Genomic DNA, 21621 nt, shown 5'->3' on the forward strand with positions numbered 1-21621 from the left:
ACCAGGGGACACTGGGCACTGGGACTCGCAGTCCTACCGCATCGCTACCAGGGCACACTGCAAGGCACCGGGACGGGCAGTCCTGCCCACCAGCACCGGGACACACCAGGCACCGTGGTGGCAGGACTGCACTGGATGACACTGGGCAATGGGGTGCAGCAGGGAGTCCACACACCAAGGTGCATCGGGGGACAGCAGGGTGCACCGGGCAGCAGGGAACACTGAGAGACACCCAGCACTGAGGGACACCAGGGGCACCCTGCGGGGACAGGGAGCTGTAGGGTGCACTGCCAGGGGACCTGAGGGGGACAGTGGACTGCAAGGAGCACTTGGGGACATAGACCTGTAGAGTGCCCCAGCACACCAGGGGACAGGGGGCACAAGGGCACCGGGGACAGCAGGGTGCTGGGGAACACGGTGCCCTCGGGTGGCTCAGCAGGTACAACAGGGGACAGCAAGCAGCTGAGGCCAAGTGGAGTTCAGCAAGTTTAATGAGTGCAGGACAAACCCCAACTCTCCCGTCCCCCCACTCCCCGGGGCAGGCACCCCGCAACGCCCTAGTCAACTTCTTCCATGCTGCTGTAGGAGGGGGCCGGGCGCTCGGCGGGGCTGGCAAAGCGCTCAGGGAGGCCTTCTGCGGCCAGCGCCGGGGCTCCTTCGGTGGCCAGGCTGGATCCGAACGGCACGGGGGGCAGTCCCTGCAAGCAGAAGGTGGGTGTGAGAGGGAGACCAGCACCCTGCCCACCCATTTTCTCCCTCCTTGCTCCTGGAGACACACAGCCCCGTGCTGGAGGAAGCCCATGCAGCAGTCCCAAGTAGCAGGGCAGGGGGAAGGCAGTGTGCCCAGGGCCCCTGGCATAGAGGAGAGCAAGGCTGCCGCATGCTCAGCCTGTCCCCAGCACTGCCATCTCTCCCTGGCCTGGCACCCACAGCCCCGGGGCTGCCGTGGCCAGGGTTGGTTTGGCAGCGCCCTGTGCCCCGGCACGAGCACCCAGCCAGCCCGGGGAGCAGCGGCGAGGCACGGGGCAGGCTGCCAGTGCCTGCTGAGGAACGGCAAAGCACCAGAGGGGATTTCCAGAGCTGAGAGCGCTTAGCCTGGGCCTTGCTGCCGGCCACCCACCTCCAGGGAGGGCAGGCAGGCAGGTGCAGGCAGAGGCTTGTGCGCCCCAACCCTGGGGCGTCAGCACAGAGCAGAGGTCACCCCACTGGCGCCGGGCACTGACTCAGCCCCACGAGGCCAGTGCTGTGAGCGAGTGGGGGAAGCCGCCGAGCCCCGGAGCTGCAGACAATGAGGCGACTGTTCCAGGACGGGCATCTCATGACCGCAGCACGGCCCCGCCAGGCTCCCCAGCTGGGACCCGCTTGGCGGGGAAGATACCGCAGCACACATGCAAGAGGGGCGTGGGACTGAGGCGGCGGGAGCCCTGGGCTCCCTGCTGTGCAATTCAAGGCCAAGCCAGAAGCCCGTGCAATCCCCTTCCCTGCCAAGCATCCTTCCCGAGCCAGCCAAGGGCACCGCCAGAGGGACGGAGACGGAAAAGGAAGTCACAGGGCTCTGAAGTCACCTCTCGCACCCAAACACGCCAGAACAGTCTGAGCCACACTCAGCCAAGGGCAACACGTCTCAATGTCACACACCGCTGGAGCTGCAGCCTGTGCCCTGGCACCGCTGGGCTCCCCGCACCCTACACCTGTCCCACCGTGGCTGCCGCCCCACGGCGAGGGAGCAGGAGCCCAGGCTGTGCTCCACAGCACCGGCAGGCAGAGCTCTGCCCTGAGCCCACTGCTACACGGGGGGTGCCAGGCTCCCTGCAGAGCCTGGGGCACGATCCTCGTGCTGGCTGAGCCAGGGACTCCGCAGGCAGCTACCTCACTGACACCTGCCCACATGCTGGAGAGGGGTCCGACGCAGAGTCCTTGCCCCTGCACAGGGGTCCCATCACACAGGACAGGGATGCTGTGTCTCTTTGAAAAACCCGGCTTTATTAACACAGCAAGGTCCTACCTGCACTTCCAGACCCCGCAGCAAGGGCAGCCGGTCCCCTTGCAAATAAGGTGCTGCGCCATGCTCCCCCAGCAGAGAACCGGCTCCCGAGAAGTGGGGACAGCCCACGTGCCCCACAGCGCTGCCGAGGGGAGCTGGCAGCCCAGGGAGGCAGATGCTCACCATGAACACCCCAGGCCGGGTCACCAGGCTCCCCAGCAGCTGCCCTGCAGAAAGGAGCTATGGTAGGGCTGAACAGGGAAGCTCCTGAGCCCTCGGTGACAAACCCCTCTGGGCCCCAGCATAGGGGTGCAGCACACATGGCTCCCAGTGCCTGGGCCACTGGCACCAGGAGGCTCAGTAGAAGGGACGGGGCTGGCCTGGCTCAGGAGCCACAGGTCCTGCCAGCTGCGGGGAGCACAATGCTCCCGCGGCAGCACAGCTGAAAGAGACACCCAGGACCCGTGTCAGGGCATCCTGCCCTTGCTGCAGCCTCCCAGCAGGTCTCCGCTTCTTTTCTGGGAGCCGAGCAGAAGCAGTCAATGTTCCCAGGGGCGCCAGGCCCCAGCCATGCTGCAGCAGCGTCTGTCTCTTCCTGAGCAGCAGGTACCCACGAGATCTGCCCTGCTCCTGCTGGGCAGCAAAGGCAAGGGAGGGCTGAGGGGCTCCTGGTTCTGGGCTGTGTCTTGGCAAAGCAGCGGGCTGGCTGGGCAGCTCTGCCAGCTGGCACGGGAGATGCCAGAGCAGACAGGCAGGAGCCGACAGCCCCACGCGTCCCTCAGCGAGTCCTTCCCAGTGATTTCTGTCCTGCTGCCCAACGTCTTCGTTGCGTAGTGTCCCACGATGGCACGTGTCCTGAGAGCCCTGCTCCCGCAGCTGGCCGCTTGCCTGTGCCTATCTCCAGCGGGTCTGGTAAATGAGCGGGTAGAAGACATTCAGGAAGAGAGCCACAATTGCGGCCGTGGTGGCCAGGACGAAATATCTGATGCAGCCTTCATCTGGGTGCAGGGGGGTGTCTGGATTCCGCTTCTGGCCACGGGGCCTCCACGAGTTTCTTGCAGGCCTTTGGGGTGCTTCAAGCTCCAGTTCTTGTTCTTCAGCCTCCAGTTCCTGCCAGATCAGAGAAGCCTGCGATGTGGAAACCTGCGTCAGCACTCGGAGAACACAATGGGCAACACCCCTCGCCCCGTGCCCAGCCAGCCCGCCTCCCCATGCAGCACCGTCGCGGTCGCACCCGCCCCCGCCGCTCTTCAGGGGCTCCGGCGGGCGGCTTGGTGTGGACAGCTGCCAGGCAGGGTCTTCATGGGGCTGTGGGCAGGGGAGCGGGCAGCTGGATCCCGATGCTGTGGCATTGGTGGGTCCAGGCGGGGAGCAGGCAGGCAGCAGCCAATCACAGCTGAGTTTTTGTGATCCCAACAGGATCTTTCAGACGACAGCAAATCCTGGGGCAGCAGGAGCAGGAGGCGTAGTCACAACACAGCCAGTCACGGGTCTGCTTCAGTGGGTGGGGATGCTCCAACAACCAATTGTAGCCCAGCTTCCAGGAGGATTATGCGCAGGCAGCCAATCACAGCCCGGCCCTTTGCTATGTCGGGGATCACACAGGGCAGCCAAGTAGGGTGCAGCTCTCTGGGGGTCACCCAGTGCCTGAGGTGGGGTGAGGGTGGTCCCAGGTGCTTGGGGACCCGCTGAGCCCCAGGGGGCAACCCACTGTGGGATCCAACAAGCCCAATTGCTGCGGGGGATCTGGTGCTGGCAGGGGCCCCATGAGTCCCTGTGCCATGGGGGGACCTGATGGACCCCGTGCTGTGTGGGGACAAGGAGCCTCAGCGCTGCATGAGCCCCTGAAGGCTCCCACAGCTGGTGCAAGATGAGCAGCGCAGCTTTTCTTGTGGCCCAGGCCACCCACAGCAAGTGAGGCTGCTCCAGGACACGTGCAGCCCCCAGGACAGGGTCAGCCTGGGCAGGGGGACACCATGGTGCCGGATGGCCCCTGTCCCCAGAGACAAGTGGCTCCTGTCCCCAGCTGCAAGGGGAGAGCTGGGATATTCCTAACCAGTGCCAGACCAAGGGCAGCACAAGCCAGAGGGGCTGGGAGACCAGAGTAAAAGGGCCCCCCAGGGCACATACCGTGCCAGCAACAGGATGGGCATCAACCTCAGAGCTCGCAGGAACGTGGGAGAGCCCAGCACGGAGGAAAGGGCTGCAGCACAGCGACGCAGGGCGGCCCGGCAAGGTGGGAGCTGCACCATGCTCCAACCTGGGTCATCTTTTCTGATGTTCACACAAAGATCAGCCCAACAGTCCCCCGTGGGTGTGAGCCAAAAGCACCCTGCTGGCTGGCCCACCCCTCCCTCCCGGGTGACCCGGCAGCAGAGCTCACTCTGGCAGGTTTCAGCACCCTGTGGAGGCTGCCAGGCCTCTCGCTCAGCGCTGGCATTTGCCTTTTTTGCACCTAGCTTGGCCCTGAGCTGGGCCCCAGCAGAAAGCGTCCCCCACCCTGCCTGAAGAGTGGCTGTGGAGAGCAGATCCTCACCGCTCCCAGCACTGCCAGCTCCTCTTGCACCGCTCCCAGCCTGCCCCCGGTGCAGACCCTCGTGAGGCTGGGCTCCTCTGATGCCCTCCCCATGCCCGTAGCTGGAGCCAGGTCTCCTGTGGTCCCTCAGGGTAGGGAGCACGCCACGCTCACAGTGGGAACAGGGCAAGATATGCCCCAACACCCGGCCAGCACAAGGTCTTCAGTGCCAACAAGGGGCCAGCACCATAATGCAGCTGCGCCAGGCTCCGCGGGTGCTGGCAGAGGCAGGCCCTGCCAAGGGCTCTGTGGCTCTGAAAGCGCTGGAAGAGACACAAGCTCTCACCTGGCTGGCAGCAGCTTCGGTAGAGGGGGTGCGCTCAGCTCGGTGGTCTGGGGGGTGCCCTGGCAGGGGTCTCTCCACAGGAGAGTTCCTCCGGCGGTAGAAGAGGACGTAAGCGTATCTGGTTACCACCTGGCTCTCGTCCACGGTGGTGACTGTGCTATCGTCGAAGAGTCGCCAGCCTGAGAGGAGACAAGGGTTAAGCAAGCAGAGGGGCCACGGCTGCAGGAGCTGGGGCGAGGGGCAGCGAGGCTGGCAGGTCCTCACCCACGTCGCTGCGCTGGCTGTTCTTGTCGTTGGGCAGGCGGGCGTACGCCGTGTAGTGCCCCCCAATCATGCCTCCGTAGTGGTTGATCACAGCGTACAGGTCGTACATGGGCAGCTGCTGCTCACCCTTTCGCCCGATGCAGAACTTGCTCAGATCCAGGCTCCTGAGGAGTGACACAGGGACAGTCAGTTGGCGTTAGGCAGGGAGAGGCCAGGCTGCAGGGCAGCACAGGCACTTTGTTCCCCAGGCTCTCACCGGACAGGGAAGTCCACCATGTCGTTGATCTTGTCCCTCCAAATAAAGCTGCGGAAGGAGAAGCGCTTGAGCTGGATGATGAGGACATTGGGCAGCCGCCACAGCATCAGCTGCTTGGAGGCCTCGCGGTGCTGCTTGCACTTGGGGCAGTACCTGGGGACAGAGTGTGCTCATTACCATCATGGAGACAGCCTCAAGTCTCACAGCCCAGCCCCAAGGTGTAGCCCCACACGTGGGGCTGGCAGAGGGGACGCAAGAGATTCTGGTATTGCTCCCTGCTGGCTTAGGGCCTCCCTCCTCAGTGCACAGGCAAGGCCAGCCCAAAACTCCTGGCTGCCAGAAGAAACAGCATACAGGCCCAGGCAGCTCCTCGGAAACTCCCGCTGCTGCCTGTGCCCACGGGCTGGAACCCACCCTGCCGCCTTCCTCACCACGCTTCCTCCGGGGCCAGGACTTCAGGCTTGGTGAAGAGGTTGAGGCACTGCTCCAGGGTGAAGTGACCAGCTCGGGCTGCTTCGCTGGCTGAGCCTGGGTCCTCCACACACTCCAGCTCCTTGGACTCCACCAACACAAACTCCTTGAGGCGCTCGTTGTTCTTCCACACCAGGGCGAGGGAGCAGTCGTCTGTTAGCTCCAGGGGGGTGTCACCTGTGAAGGGGCACACACCTCACACATGTGCCCCACTAGGCTGGGGCTAGGAGCAGTCTTGCCCACCCTGGCTTGATTTGGCGATCCCGCAGTGCTGCCAGAAAGGGACAAGAGCCCATGGCCAGATTAATCACCCCAGGGTAGCAGGGGTCAAGGCTGGCACAGCCCCTCTCAGCAACTCCTGCAGAACCAGCACTGGATGCCAGCATCCCATTCAGAGAAGAGGTGACACAGAGATCACAGACGTGATGTGGGAGGTTGGAGCGAATGGGTTTATTTGCTGAGGAGAGCAGGAATGTCACGCCTAAGAAGAGCTTCCAGGCAGCAGTTCTGTGCAGCAGAGCCCTGTCCTATCCTGTGCCAGATGCAGCTATCACTGTCCAGACTGGGGCCACCATCACATCTGGGTTCACCTTGTGCCAGGCAACCTCTGGCACCCTGGCCTGGCAGATCCACTACCCTGCCAGAGGCCACCAGGGATGAAGGTGGCACCTTCCAGGGCTCTGGGCTCACCTTTATCTTCCAGCTTGTGCTCTCGGTTGGCAGCATCAATCTTGTTGATGTAGAACTGCGTTGCGCGAGCACTCAGCGAGTCTGGAGTGTGCTGGTACCCAGGGATGGCAGCTGTGGACAAGTAGGGACAGATCTGTGGTGGCACTGCCTGTCTGCCCTGCGTAGGGGCCAAGAATTTACAGTGCCCCCACCCCCACCTCACATGCTACGGCCTTGCAGGAACACAACCACGTGCCCCATGTCCTTGACTATTTTTAGCAGGCGTCTGCCCCTGGCAAGCTGCGCTCCTCTGCCTGCCTTGCCCCTTCGCTGCACATTGCTGCCATCCTGAGACGAGTGTCTGGAAACGTGACAGCCAGGCAGCCGAGCGCAAGAAGCTGCTCCCGTGCAGCTGAGTCAGAGAGAGGGAAACGCTGCGCTCACAGCCCCGAGGGACTCAGCCCACACCAGGCTCTGCCCACCCACAGGATTCGGAGGCTTCTGCCAGCCCCTGCCTTCCCAGCCTCTCCCACAACACCGCAACGCTCCAAACTCTTTCCTAGTCAGGTCTGTGCTCTGCCCCACGGGCCCTGCCAGGGCAGGGCAGAGCGTGGGCAGGCAGGCATTTCAGGTGGGGCAGCATTGCCAAAACACAGCTCCCAGGGCCTCACGTGCATTCACAAGGGTCTTTGCTCCCAAGGAGAGAACAGATGCTGTGGTGGGAGGTGACCCCAAGGAGGGAGAGCTGCCTGGGCAGTCAGCACTGCAGGACCTCTTACCTTCTGGCTTGAGGGCTCTCTCATAGGACGGCTCCTTCTCACAACAGCTGTCGCCCTGCGACTCCATGTGCTCAGAGAAGCCTGAATCCAAGCTCAGCAGGGAACTCCTGGCTGTCAGGACCTTGCTCCGGACAGTGCCGGCGTCCCCCAGCTCGGGGTGCAGCTCAGGCACAGCTGGCGAGAGTGGGGGTTCCTGGAGGAGGCTGGAAGCCCTGTCCCCATCCCCCAGCTCAGGGACAGAGGTGGCTGCTGCACAGCTGCTCTTGGCCATGGGCTCCAGCTTGTCCGGGAGCAGAGGCTGCAGCCCCTGCTCTGGCGACATCCGACCCAGCTGGAACGGAGGCTGGAACACGCTGACCGAGTACCTGGGCAAGGAGGTGGCAATCAGAGCTGGAGAGGCGCAGGGCCGAGCTCAGCTCGGGGGCAGATGCACCCTCCTTCCCTGGACCCTCACCTTGCATAGCCCTCCAGCAGCTGGGCCAGGCGGGCATAGGTGAGGCGGGACTCTGGCACACTGATGAGGAAGGGGAAACCGATGTTCTCTGGGCGGCACAAAGCCTTGTGGTCTGGCCAGTGTGTTTTCTGACATGCTCTGTAACACATACAGCCCCTGCTGAACCCAGCATCCACCACCACCGCAGATATGAGTATGGCAGGGTCAGAGGGGTGCGTTGGGGACAAGGGGACCACCGCAAGCTGGACTGACTCCCCACCAAGGGCCAGGCCCATCCCATCTCTTCCCAGTGGGCTGAGCTCTCCCCATGCCCGTGAAGGCAGGAGACCCTCCCTCTCTTGCTAGGCACCAAGCCAACTCACACGTTGCAGTAACCGACTCGATAGCACCTCGTGCAGCGCCTGAGCTTCTCATCCTCTGGCAGCTGCTTCTTCTGGCAGGCTGCACACTTGGCGACAGGGCCACTGGGCACCTGTGGACGCTGCAGAAGAAAAGACCCATCAGGTAGGGAAGGGTACCCCAGTGGGACAAGGCAGCCTCAGTGGGCACTCATGCTGCCTGCAGCTCATCACTCGTATGTGCAGCTCTCCCCATCCTGCTCAGCTCCACTTGTAGGCTCAGCCTTCCCACATATTTCCCAGCAGTCCCAGTATTGCCCCTTACCTGTTGGACCTGCAGCTCCACCACCCGCTCCTTGGCCAGCTCTGGGGACAGCACCTCAAAGCAGAGCAGCAGGTCCGTGGGGGAAACCGTGTCCAGCGAGCTGGATGGCAGGAACATGCGGTGGAAGTGGTTCTTGATTACCTGCCAGGAAAGCAGCGGAGCAGGGCTGGGTGAAGGCTGCCCCACGCTTCCTCTCCTGAGAGAGCCCCAGATCTCAGCCCCACAGGGAGCTGTGGGAACAGCAGGACCACAGAGATGCTGGGCTTAGCTCATCATCCCACCAGGGGAGGATGGACATCCCTTGCCCTGCTGCAGTGGCCCAGGCACTCTGAGCAGGGACCTACCCGGCAGCAGCCCGTGCAGGACACAGCCACCCACAGACAAAATCCAACCCATGGACATGCTGGACATGGGCAAGTGACAGTCAGTGGCCATGTTCCCTGTACAGCTGTGGGAACTGGGGTACCCAGAAGAGCAGCCCATGGCTTGCTCCCCAGCTTGAGCGTTCTCACCTCTGCCAGACGCAGGTTCTCTGGTTTCACACGCACGCTGTGGGCCACCGAGTCGAGTACCTCCATGGCACTGGAGTTCTCCTTGCTGATACTCACGAGGAACTGCCACCGAGAAAGTGCCACATCAGTCACAGCACATCAAGACATGTGGGCCCATACTTATCACAAGGCTCAGGCTGTTGGCACACGACCAGCTGCCTGAGGAGTTCCTCCAGGAGTTCTCTCAGGATATCTTCCCAGAGTAGAAGGTGTCCTTTACCTTGATGGGTTTCTTGTGCGGCTCCTTTGCAAAGTAATAGACAGTCAGCACCTTCTGCTTCTGTGGGAGGGGCACGGGAAGGTACAGGAAGGGGTCGAAGGTGATGGACACCTGCAGATGGGAGAGTACACTCAGCTGTGGGAAGTGCTTGTGGCTGAGATCATCAGGGCAGCAGCCCCAAGTGACCAGTGCTCTCTGAGGGTCAGGAACCTGCTGTGGCATAAGCCAGGACAGGAACAGAGCCTTCAGGGCTGCGCTACCTTAGAACACACTGGGCACACCAGCTTGGATTTGTACTGGCCCTGGAAGAGGTCCACAATGAAAGAGTCGTTCCTCATTTTGTGTCGCTGCCAGGCCTCCTCAGCTACCACCTGCAGTGAGAAAGGGCTCAGTGTGACACTGAACCACTCAGGGCCAGGGCTGCTCTCCCAGCAGCTTCAGAGAGGGACATCCTCACCTCATCAGGCCTCCCATCCGAGTCAACAGTCTCTGTGTAGGGCTTGTTCTGGATGCGGTTGAGGTCCTCATGCAGGCCATCGAGCAGGAAGGCCATGAACTCCTGAGCGTCGTGCTGGGCATAGCCAGTGAACTGGCTGGCCTTGCTGGCCACAATTGCCTGGGGAGTGGGGCAGAGTAGTCAGGGCTGGCCAGCAGCCCCCTGAGCAGCACTGCCGGCCCCACACACAAAGCATGGCTGCACTCACCCAGCTCTCAAAGGCACTGGCAGGGCAGCCAGGTGCCCAGAGAGAGGTGCTGGGGACCCACAGCAGCTCCCATGCAGCGCTGGTGGCCCTACCTTCAGTTTAGAGGGCTGGAAGGCATGGTGTGTGCCTTTCCACAGCGCCCGTAGCAGCATGGCAAAGCCGATGGCCAGGCGTCCCCCCGTCCCCAGTGGGTTGTTGTAGTTGATTTCTGACTCAAAGGACCGATCTGTAAGAGACATAGGAGAGTGAGGGTGGCCGCTAGCTGCATCATCCCAGCGGCATGACTCTGTCGGGCTCCCGGCCGCGGGCTCACCATGGAAGTAGTCCCGCAGCTCCCGGGTATTGGAGAGGGACTGGATGACGCTGTTCATGAAGCAGGTGTTGCCCAAGTTCACCAGCCCTGTGAAGCCAGGCAAGCACACCTTCTTCTTCTCGTCCTCATCCTCATCATCCTCCACGCTCTCAGTGCTCACTGGGCTGTGTGTCATTGGTGGCACCATGCATGTTGGTTTGGGCTGCCAAAACAGAGGTGGGTGAGAAAATGCTGCACTTGGGGGGGTGCTCTCTGGAAACACCAGGCACCCCTCAGATGTGGCTGGGCTACAGCCACCACACCATCTCCCACCAAGACTGGGAAAGAAAGGCCAACCACTTTCCCCAGTCCTGATAGCTATGACTGAGAAGCACCACCACATCCTCCAGGTACAGTTTGCCAGTCCCCAAAGCAACACCGAGTAGGCAGGGTCCCATGAGAGGAACAAAAAGGTCCCCTTTTCCCCCCACCCAAGTTAAACCAGGTGTATCCCCACTCACTGAGGGGATGTGCGGCTCTTGCTTCACTGGCACATGCTCTGGGGCTGTCCGGGCTGCCACACCATCCAGACCCCCATCTTCCACGCGTGGCTTCTCTTTGTCGCTAGCTCGGGCCTCCTCCTTGCTGGACAGGGGGTGCTGGTTACTGCCTGGGGTGTTCTTGTCCAGAGGGGTAGGGCCTGTAGGCATGGCAACCTTTGCACCACCCACTGCACCTTAAAAAGGGGGAAGGGTGGGCCTGTGGTTAGCAGCACCACGCGCTGCCCAAGGCAGGGCTGAGCTCACATGCTCACACACAGGCTCCCTCCTACCCCTCTTCCCGGTGAGCAAGGGGAACGGCGGTGCCCTTCCCTGGCACTTGGCTCATCCTGCCTCACAACCCCATGCCGGCACCCGCTCAGCCCCTCTCCTTCCCCACAACCCCACACCAGAGGATCTGGCATCATCTGGCCACTACCAGTGGTGAGGAGGGCCCGTGCCCTCCCTGGGGTGTGGCAGGCAGGCAGGACAAGAAGGCAGGGTGCAGACCTCGTGTGGCCGGAGCCTCCAGCCCCCCCCAGCGCTGGCTATGGCGTTTCTTCAGGCAGACGTCAATGCGAGACACCGTGAAGTTGTATGTGCACTGATCCGGCTCAATGAGGTTCCTGGAAAACAACACAGCAAGTCAACGGTGCCCCAGGACCCCCCCAGCAGACGCACTGAAGCCTCTGCAAGGCAGGGCCGTGGCCTCCAGGCAGCAGGGATCCATCTGGCACTGATCCCGACATTTCCCTGGCAAAGCAGGGTGGAAACCCTCGAGCCTGGCCACCATGCGCACAGAAGGGCCCTTTCCTGGCAGATCTGTTCTGCCTGGCTCCACACGCCCATCCTACTGGACATCCCACCCAAAGTCACACAAGCTGGTCTGGCTCTGTTCCCAAGAGCTCTAGAACAGGCTGAGGGGGAACCGTGGGCAAGGAGGCACTTGGATGTACTGGGATTTCCTCCCCTGCAAGCCACCACACAGTTCCAAGGCAGCCCAGGCTTGGGGCATGACTGCAGCACAGTGTAAGAGGGGCCTTCATGCAGGAATGAGCATTCCCTGCACAGATCCACCAGCCAGGACTGGCTCCTGCTCCAGCTCTGCACTCTCAGCTCCCTCACCCCAATGTGGGCCACAACGACAGAAGCCTCACCTGAGCTTCACCTGCCACCGGAACACTGTGTGGGGCCCACAGCCAGGATGGAGGCGAAGGAAGTTTGTGTCACTGCAAAGAAATTGGGAGCAAGTGAGAAAAAGTGAACAAGCAAGTAACCCGGCCACAGCCAGGAGCTCTGAGGCAGCCTGGCACTGTCCTGAGGCACGCCTGTACCTTGTCTGGAACACTAGCGTGAAGTCTTGTTCCCGGAACAACACCTTGGATGTCTCCTTGTGGATCTCCTTCACGTAGACATGCACTACCACCAGGTCATTGCCCTTCTCGTATGAGTCATTCTTGACAAAGGTCAGGCTCACAAAAGGCTCTGGCTCTGAGTGAGGAACGCCGTGGAGAGACACATTACCTCAGGGTGACCTGGGAAGGGTCCTGAGCAGATAGACCTTCCCGACCAGGCCAACCCCTGGGGCTCCAGTCACTCACCATCAGCCGCTGCCTCCAGAGCCACGTCATCCTTGGACCAGTCCCTCTTCTCACCGTCTCTGCCCATGCGAGGGGGGGCCACTGGGACACTTTTAGAGCTCTCTCCCAGGGCAGGCGCACAGTCCCGGCCCCGCAAGGCCTCGGCGGGGCTGCCTGGCTGCAAAACCCTCTTCTCCACACAGGTGGCAACACAGTGAGGGAACACCTCAGTGGTAGCCGCGAGAGGTGGCATCTCCACGGGAACAGCTTCCTTGGCCAAAGCCACAGCCTTTTAAGACAGAGGGACATGGTGAAAAACAGACACCATCATCCTCAAGCTACCGCAACCCACTCATTGTGAATCCTGCACCATGCTGCCCATGTTCCCCACATACTCCATGCTCAGCTTGGCCCCGTTAGCACTACAGTCCAGTGACTGCAGGGTCCCCATGTCCCCCTCTCCCCCACCACAGCCAGGCCCACACCAGCCCCAGCACCACCTGCAGAACCCATCTCATGGGCAGGGATGGGTGCCTGTGTGAGCAGCATCTGCTGCATGTGGGCTGAGGAAAAGAGGGGTGCCCTGTTCCCCTGCGTCCCCAGGTACCTTCTCCAGTGGTGGTGCAAGGTCCGTGAGGGCTGTGGGCGCATCGACCTGGCTGGCTCTGCCATTACGGCGGCTGCCTGCCCTCCCACTGTGCCCTTTGCTGGGCTCCACGCTCCCGGTGACTCTGGCATTCAGCTCCTCTTCAGTGGGAGCCACTTTGAGGTACACTGCCCGCTTGGCACTGGGGCCACTCTGCGTCCCTGGGCTGGCTGGGCTCTTCCCTCCCAGGGCCTCGCTTCTTCCCGGAGTGCGTTTGGGGTTGGAGGACTCCCGCCGGGACCGCGGCAGCTCTGTACCTTCAGCCCTCGGCTCTTCAGGGGCCAGCTCTGACGAAGCAGCCTTCTCCTTCCCGTTCTCCCAGCATGTGCCCCCTTTGGCTACCTCTTTGGATCCGTCTTTCCTTCTCTTCTGTAAAAATCAGCACAGAACATTGGGAAGTATTCAGGTAGCGGTATCTCCCATGCTCTCTGCCAGCCTCTCACACTCACTCCCCCCTTTACCAGAGCGTGCTGGGGCTCTGTTCTGGCTATGTGGCAGGCAGGAGCAGGGTACAATGACATCTCCCTCCCTGGGACAGAGGCAGCTGGCTCAGTATCCTCATGCAGCACGTGGATGCAGGATGTGCCCCACATCGCTCCCTGGGCAGCTCAAAAGCAGGGAGTGAAACCCTCAACCCCACTCCCTCTAAAGGCAGATCCTCCTCTCCTCACCAGAAGTGAAGACCAGGTATGGAGTGGGATCTTCTTCTGAAGCACAAGATGTAGAAAGTTGCCCTTCTTGCACTGGATCTTGCTGCAGGAGCCCTCGATCTCCTCATAGAACTGACAGCTCCACTGGCGCCCGTCTGCAAGCAGAGAGGGACGGCACCTCAGGCAGCGCTCCAGGCAGCTGTCACCTAACCCACAGTCCCCTGTCACCTACCCCAAGCATCAAGGGAACACTCATCCTGAGCCAAGGAGGCTGCAGGCAGGCTGCCACCACACCCCAGGAGCCATCAGGGCTTCAGCCAGCTTCCCTGGATTTGCTTTGTACATCTGGCTGGCCTCCTGCCCAGAGGGAAGGCCTTGGGCCTCCCTGCCCTCAGGGGAACAGTCACTTTTCCAAGGGATACCCAGGGCCAACTCAGTCATCCCAGCGAGTCAGGGACAGAGATGCACCAGCAGGCACTTGTTCACTTGGTGCAGAGGCCACTCCTGTCCTCCCCAGCTCCATATCCTTCTTTCTTTACATTGCTCTCGGATTGGCCCTGCCTGCCGGCTGAACCTGTGCCAGCTGACAGTAGGGCATTGCCTCTGAAGGAAAGGTTTTATGCCTGCCTGGATAGGCCCCACGTCTAGCCCAGAGCTGTGACAAGGCTTGTTGAAGAAACAATTGCAGCAGTTGCTCCATTCCCCATACCTGGTAGTTTGACCACGCAGTCCGTGTCGGTGAAAGAAGCATTTACGTCCTCCACCTTCAGAGCTCCACTGCCCAAGTTCAGCTTGACGATGATCTCGTCGGCATTCTGCTTCCAGTCCAGCAGCAGCTCTAGGAAGAGGGAGGGAAGTGTCACTCACTCGCTGGGGCATGAGTCTGTGGTGCCCACGCTTTGGCTGGGGAGAAAGAGCCTGAAGACACACTCAGTTCAAGGTCAACATGAGAGCACAGATCCTGCCAATTAAACAGGACGCTCACAACCTGCTCTCATCAGACAGGCTGCAAACATGAGTGCATGTTGGAGAGGGGCAGGTGAATCCCGGTGGGAACTGGAGAGATCAGAAAGGCAGTGCTGCTCTCGGCCCCGTCACATGCAGCAGAGATGGCTGAGAAGAAGGGGTGGCTCCTGCCAACTACAAAGCAATTGCTGCTTTCCCAGGGAACAAGGAAGCCACAGAATTACTCTGGGGGATTTGAGTGGATTCTGACCACAACCAGAAATTGCCACTTCCCCTTTGCATATGCAAACCAAGCAGCCCGGCTGTAACCGCCATGAGCACCGTACTCTGCCAGGTGAGCACTGCTAAGACGGCTGAAACACGGGTAGGCTGCCCAGCCTGGTAAGAGCGCTGCATCCAGGGAGAAAATGCTGCAGCAGCATCATTCCGCTGCAGGTGCAACCTGCCAGGCTCCAGGTCTGGCCCTGTGGTGCCATGATGTCTTCAAGGCAAAAAGGTGATCCAATCACCTTAATTTCAATCAATTTGTTCTATCCTCTGTGGTGCAAGGGTGTCATACTTAGTCCTCAAAGCAGAAACCAGCCATCAGCGCCCATTGGTTGACTCAGCTCAGGATCTTCCCAGCCTAGCCCAGCTCCCTGCTCATAAACAAGGATAGATGCTGGCAGCAAGATGTCCCAGCACTGCGCTCAGTGGCACTGTGACACGCGATGGGAAGCAGCCTGCCATGTGTCCAGGCCCTCTTCCTTGCAGACAGCCCTTCCCAGCCACGTGAACCCTGCTCTGCCCTGGGAAGGCTGCATCTTGTTAACATCAACACTGGGGCAAGGGAACGCTCAGGTTAGTTCTGCTCAACACCAGAGCAAGGAACAGCGACAAGGTGAGAGCTTCAAACCCCTCGGCAAGGGCACTCTGTGGCCATGCACTGACAGCCAGCGCACACCTCGACTTACCCTCTTCTGAGTCTTTCTCCTGGGTGGTCTCAGCCTGCTCGAGCTCAGGGCGAGACACTGGTGGGCAGAGAAGCAGAGCACGGGCAGGTCTGTCATTCCATCACCTCAGAGCATGGGCTGACACTCTGACGCGCAAAATTTCACACATCACCTCGTTCTCTCCTGGACCTTTCATCCTGCACATGCTGATCATTTCTCTCCTCGGCTTTCTCACACCTCTCCCTTCCCCCAGCCCCGTCTGTGGAACCGCAGGATGGTCGCTCTGGGCGACACCACCATGTCCCAGTCTAACCAGCACCACAGTGAGAGCAATTCAACATTACTGCACTGCTTTAAAGCACGTCTCAGTGTGGAGCTTGTGGTAACCAGGCTCCGCACACCAGGCCCTCAGCCTCCAACTATGCAGAGGAGTCCAGCATGGATGGGGCAGGGAGAACGCACTGTTTGGGTGTGCTCAAACCAATTCTGCTGTAATGAGAGAACCATGCGGCCCAGCTGCACTTTAACATTCCCACTCCTGCCAAGGCTGCCAACGTCTGCAGCTGAAACTTCCTTTCAGATCAGGCCGGGGAACCAAACTGACCTGACACCTAATCCCTGCTCCCCGCAGGATTACCTCCAACTGCCAGAAGCATCTCCGGACCTGCTCCACCCCCACAGGGCAGTGAGCTCTGCCAGGCAAGGGACTCAAAGTCACAGCCTGGAGGAAAGAACCAGTGGCCACAGGAGCTGTCTCCACCCTGGAGCACTCAGAAGGCTGTCACTGCCTTCCCTTGACCAGCTGCAAACCAGCAGGAAGCCTCTGGTGACCATCAGTCACTGGCGTGGAGGTGCCAGTGGGGCGGGCAGCGTGAGCAGCGCTGCAGCAGCACTGCCTGGAGGAGCTACAGCCTGCTCCAGCCCCCGCCATCCCTGCACAGAGAGGATGGAGGCAGCACAGCTGCACTACCAACCCCAAGAACCCCCCCACATCAGGGGGTGCAGCAGATCAGGCCTTACTGGAGACTGAACACACCTCCCACGTGAGGGAAGGCACAACGCTGCACACTCTGCACCATGGGGTTTTGTATCAGGCACTGCACAGGCCTCAGCAAGCGCTTGTGTACCTTACCCCATAAAACACACTGTGATTTTAAGGCTACAACAGTCATAACGGAGCAGGCACAGCAATCAAGCAACTTTCCCGTGCTGCAGGAACTCTTGCCTGCATCCTGCCCGCAGGCATTCCCTGCCCAGCACCAGAGCCTGCACCTGAAGCATCGGTTTTGTCATCGGATATGCAGCAGCTACAGAGATAATTACTCCACAGCAACTATTCCACTTGAGCCACACCTTGCCCTGACACAGAAACAAAAACACCAGCCCCACCCATGGGCCCTGCACTCAGTGGGTGCTGCAGGCACCCAGTCGCTTCCTCGCAGTACCTGGCCCCTGCGAGCCAGTGGGGAAGCAGCAACACCTCCAGCTGCAAAAACACCCGCGGGCTTCAATGCAGTTGCCACTGGACTGGGGCAGCTCAGCCCCAGCTGAAAGCAGAGCGTAGAAACAACCACCAACAACAACTCCAGGCTGAAGCTAACAAAGCCACGGGCCTGACCTTCCTCACACTGCTGGGGCTAAGCAGCACCTAAAGGAAGAAGGTTACGGGTGTGAGGAGGACATTGTGCCGAAGAGGATCCCACATCACACGGGTTACCATCAGCTGCAGGAAGCGATTAGTTAAATCTGCTTATCCCGCAGCAGATGGCTGTGAAGCTCCCGAGACACCACGGGCCTGTTGGTCACAGCGCTGCCAGGGGGCTCTCACCTTCCTTGCTCTCCTGGTTGGCTCGATCCTTCTGCTTCTTCTTGTTGGCAGCATCGTCCAAGCCCCGAGACACTCTTCTCTGACCAGGGGCATTGGTGCTGCTGGACATTTTCAGCCGTTTGGAGGACACAAACGGCCCACCGGGGTCGGTAATGGAGTCTGGGTCAGGGGTGCGACGTTTTCTTCCTGGCCCAGCTATCTTGGCGACTCTCTGTGGTCAAACTCTTTGGCAAGGAACTAGTGGCCTAAAGAGAGGAGAGAGCGAGCGTGGAAGAAGGAGCATGTAGAGAAGGCCCAGCAGCACCAGGATCCACTCTCTGCCCCAGCACAGGGCCCTCCCAGTGCCAGTGCCCTCACATGACCTTCACTGTGGCATTTACGGGAAGCCCCACGCAGTGCTTGGTGAGGATACCAACCTCATCCCAGCTGTCCCAACGCTTACTGCCAAAAACACAGGCTTGTCAAAGCTCACAAGATACAACCAGGGATTTTCCGTATGTGGTGTGCATTAAAAACCTGGAAAGCAACTGTCACATTCACGGCTCCCACTACAGCAACACCAGCCCAGGGGAGCCACCAGCACCAACAACACCCACAGGCAGAGCTGAGGGTGAGGACACAGGGGGGCCCTGACCTGCAAAATACATTCTGCAGGGTCACCTGGGGCACCCTCCAATGGCTTAGGGGGCAGATATTTCAGTCAAACAGTGCCCTACACGAGTGGGTGGGAACAGGAGCGAGCAACACCCTAAGAAGGAAGAAAGAGGAGAAGCAGGAGCAGGCTTGGGACAGTCTCCTGTGACAGAGGAGAGCAGAGCTCCCTAGCGAGAGGAGCGTTCCTCCTCCTCTGCCCACCAGAGCAGAGCTCAACCAGCACTGACTGTACCTTGCATATTCATCTCCCCGCCAGTTTACAGACAGCGTCAGCGGGACCAGGAAACAGGACACCTCTGCTCCACATGCCCTGGAGGGAGGGCAGGGCGGGCAGGGTGTTTGCCCCTGCCCTCTTAGACATGCCCTCCCAGGCACAGCCAGTTCCCCTACAGGGTTTGGAAGCTACTGGCCCAAGGGCTGGTCTCAGTTTCACTCTCCGGTTTCACCCTCGAGTGTTCATGGCTTTGACAGAAAAGAGCTGGAACAACCCACTGAAAACAGTCTCACTTGAGGTGCCTTCGTGGAGGTGGTGAAAGCAGAGATCTGGGAAGGGTTCCCCCCTCGCTGCCCCAGTCGCACTGATCCTGCCCACCCCAGGCACTAGCAGCCTGACACAGCTCCCGGTACATCAATTCACACCTCATCCCACAGCTCTGTTCCCATCTGAGGACACAGAGCTGAGCCTGACAGCACCTTGGTCTAGCCCAGCTCCACTGAGCCTGCTGTGCCCTGGGAAACCCTCCGTCCTGCCCTCACCTCTGTACCAAGCACAGACCCCACAGCTCTGCTGGGCATGGCCGGGGGCAGAAGATACCTCCAATAAAGCATTTGGTGGGAGGGAGCATGCTAGCAGCTCTGTGCTGCCCGCACCACATCACCAGGGCATTTATGTTCTAGAAACACTCAGGGCAACAAGTAGCCACAAACATGGAATCACAGCCACAAACTGCAAGGGACCTCAGAGAGCAAAGCGATCCTGCCCTGCCCTCAGCTCCAGCAAAGCCCCATGACAGGCGTTGCACCTAAACCGCTCCTGTTCAGGCCAACCCGTCCTCGTAGCCAAGAGCCACCAAAGCCAAGCACAAAGCTCAAGTGCTAAGTCCACCCTGGCTGCCTGGCACAGGCAACTCCCACCACCCGCAGCAGGAGGGGCCTGAGACAACCTGGAGACTGAGATGCTGAGGTCTCAGACATCATCCTTGAGGATCTGAAGTAGTGTGGGAGGACAGCAGTGCTGTCCCCAAGCTGTGCTGGGTCTACCCAGGAGGCAGCTGCACTGCTGGCTGCACAGGGAATGGGAAGGGGCCCCTGCAGCAGCGAACGCAACTGTGGTTTGCAAGGCTAGGCCTCCAATGCTGGCCACTGCCACACGCTGCTGCTCAGCTCCAGTCTCCACCAGCGCAAACAGGCTGGCTACAGATGCTTCCTGGTGCTGAGAAATCTCACCCAGGCTCAGCAAACACAGGAAAGTGGTTTTTGTTGAATTTCTTTCGCCTCTAGGGTAAGAAACCCCCAAGGAGCGCAAGACAAGAAGCAGCAACTGCTTCGCGCACTGCCAGGTGAGGCTCCATCGCCTCCTTCCCGCATCTCCAGAGGGGTGGCACAGGGTCAGTGCCGCGCAGGGCGACAGCAAGCTCTGAAAGGGGTCCTGGAGGGCTGAGAAAGATCATCCTCTGGCCAGGAAGGGGTGAGCAGAGCCAGGGCTGCGTGTCTGCTGCCACTCCTCTGTGAGAAGCCTGCTGCTCTCATGCCTCGCTGAGGGCTCAGCTCACTCGGGCGCTCTGCCGACAGTTATTTCTAACGGCAGGCGGGAACCGAGCGGGGCTGGGGCTCTGCTCAGCTCCAGTTGCCAGACTGATGGTGGCCCGAGGCCACTGCTGGCACCGTGGGGTTTCAGAGGAGTGCAGGCAAGGCACATGTTATTCCCATTAATCTGTTCTAACCCCCAAGACTTTCTATCTGTTTGCCACTATGAAACGTGCACCCAGGCGGGATGTTCAGCCCCGGGTGTGCAGAAGCACAGAGGTTTTGGCATCGTAATTACAAGAATATCAGCGCTGTGGGAGCCATGGCAAGGGAGCAGTGGTGAAACGCTGCCTTGGCCAGATGCCAGGTGTACCTCTGAGAAACACCTGATCGGCCCGGCAATCACACCAAACCTTACGCAACCTTTCCTTGCACTGGGAAAGCCCGGCCATGCTGCTGAGAGAGGAGGTGCCTCCTGTACCCTCTGCTCTCCCAGTCTTTGTGCTGGCACGAGCATCCACATGGCTGTAGCATGTGCTGGATCAAGAAGCCAGAGCAAAACGACTTTCTGCTAAGTTTGCCTTACCCTGGAATAGTTACACAACCCAGTTCATGCTGGGGCTGCACAAACACTTTCACTGGCCCGAAAGAAGGGAGCATTTGGAAACAGGAGCAAGAGCCCAGGGAGAACGGCTGCCCTTTCCCATGGCAGCACCAGATCAGGCTAGGGTAAATGCTCAGAGAATGACAGTAGAAGGTGCACAAGATGCAATTTTTTACCCCCACATTTGGGGCACATTTAGCACTGAGCAGGAAGAGAGCCCCTTGCCTGCAGCAACCCCCCGCTCAGCATCCAAAGGGGTTTACTGGTGTAACTGTGGAGGAGCCTGACCACTCCCAGCCTCCTCCACAGACATCTGGCTCCTCCACATCCTGAATTCAGCTGACAGAAACAGTTCCCTGGTGTGCACAAATACTTTCATCACCTTCTGCACCTTGTCTCCCCCAAGGGATCAAAAATCTCAAGACCCCAGCTCGTCTCTTAGCTCGGTTTCTCGGTGTTCCCGACACACACGCTGAGCCAGGACAAGCGCAGAGGTGCGGTGCAGACAGCCAGCACTGCCACACACAATGCTTCCAACCCACGTGGAAAGCACCATGTCCCCAAACACCGTGACAGCAGCGAGCCCTCAGAGCTGTGCTGGGTGGGGAGCTGGCAGGCCCTGCTCCCACAGGCCCTCACAAGTCTCCGGGGAAGATGAGTCTGACTGGGCAGCAGCCGCATCCCTGGCCTGTCCTGTGCTGCTGCCCTCCGGCCTCAAGCACTCGGAGGAAGGAGGCGCCGGGGAACGGCGCTTCTGCCCCCCCGCCCACGGGCCCAGGCGCTGCGCCCGGGCAGGCAGAGCATCCCTCCCGGGCAGCGGCCCAGCCCCGCGTCTCCCGCCTGAGGCCACCGAGCTCGGCCCGCCCGCCGTGCCCAGGGCTGCGGTGACCACCCCCGCCTCCTGCCGCCCCCGCCCCTCTCGCCTCGGGCCCCCTCACTGCACCGCCATCCGCTGCCTGCTCCCGCCCGCCTGGCCGCCCGGCCTCACACCGCCTCCGGGCCCTGCCCGCCGCCGCAGCTCCGGCCCTCAGCCCGGCCGCCGCTCCCACCCCGCTGGGAACCGCCGCCGTCGCGCAGGCCCGCCCGGCCCGGCCCGCACTCCCGGCCCCGCACTCACGGCCCCGCACTCACGGCCCCGCCCGCCGCTCCGGTCTGTTCCGTTTCCAGCCGAAGTTCCGAGCGGGCCGACTCAGGAGACAGGCCCGAGCCCGTGACGCACTTCCGGAAGCCGGCGAAGGAGCCCCACGTGACACGGAAGCGCGACGGGGGATAACGGTCATGTGACGCGAGACAGGACCGGCTGCTGGC

General features: G+C 60.8%; 1 protein-coding gene across 4 annotated transcripts; it reads right to left on the bottom strand.

The window, feature by feature from the left end:
• Positions 1-489: 489 nt before the first annotated feature.
• Positions 490-21519, bottom strand: USP19 (ubiquitin specific peptidase 19). 4 transcript variants are annotated; one of them, XM_080350258.1, is made up of 26 exons: positions 21445-21519; positions 17310-17554; positions 14293-14421; positions 13605-13738; positions 12895-13302; positions 12309-12576; positions 12042-12198; positions 11865-11936; positions 11218-11333; positions 10690-10904; positions 10190-10391; positions 9969-10102; positions 9630-9788; positions 9433-9543; positions 9173-9283; positions 8914-9015; positions 8402-8542; positions 8101-8219; positions 7739-7876; positions 7285-7649; positions 6527-6637; positions 5797-6013; positions 5366-5518; positions 5110-5273; positions 4846-5024; positions 490-698 (listed from the first exon to the last, which is right to left on the bottom strand). In XM_080350258.1, the coding sequence occupies exons 2-26, from the start codon at positions 17416-17418 to the stop codon at positions 558-560; spliced, it is 4155 nt and encodes a 1384-aa protein (XP_080206384.1). In that variant the 5' UTR covers positions 17419-17554; positions 21445-21519; the 3' UTR covers positions 490-557. The 4 variants fall into 4 exon arrangements, with proteins under 4 accessions (XP_080206384.1, XP_080206383.1, XP_080206382.1 ...); XM_080350257.1 differs by lacking the exon at positions 490-698 and adding an exon at positions 2235-3112 and having other exon boundaries at positions 10690-10898; XM_080350256.1 differs by lacking the exon at positions 490-698 and adding an exon at positions 2236-3112.
• Positions 21520-21621: the final 102 nt, after the last annotated feature.

Source organism: Nesoenas mayeri (assembly GCF_963082525.1).
Source record: "Nesoenas mayeri genome assembly, chromosome: 10".
In the NCBI taxonomy this organism is placed as follows: Eukaryota; Metazoa; Chordata; class Aves; order Columbiformes; family Columbidae; genus Nesoenas; species Nesoenas mayeri.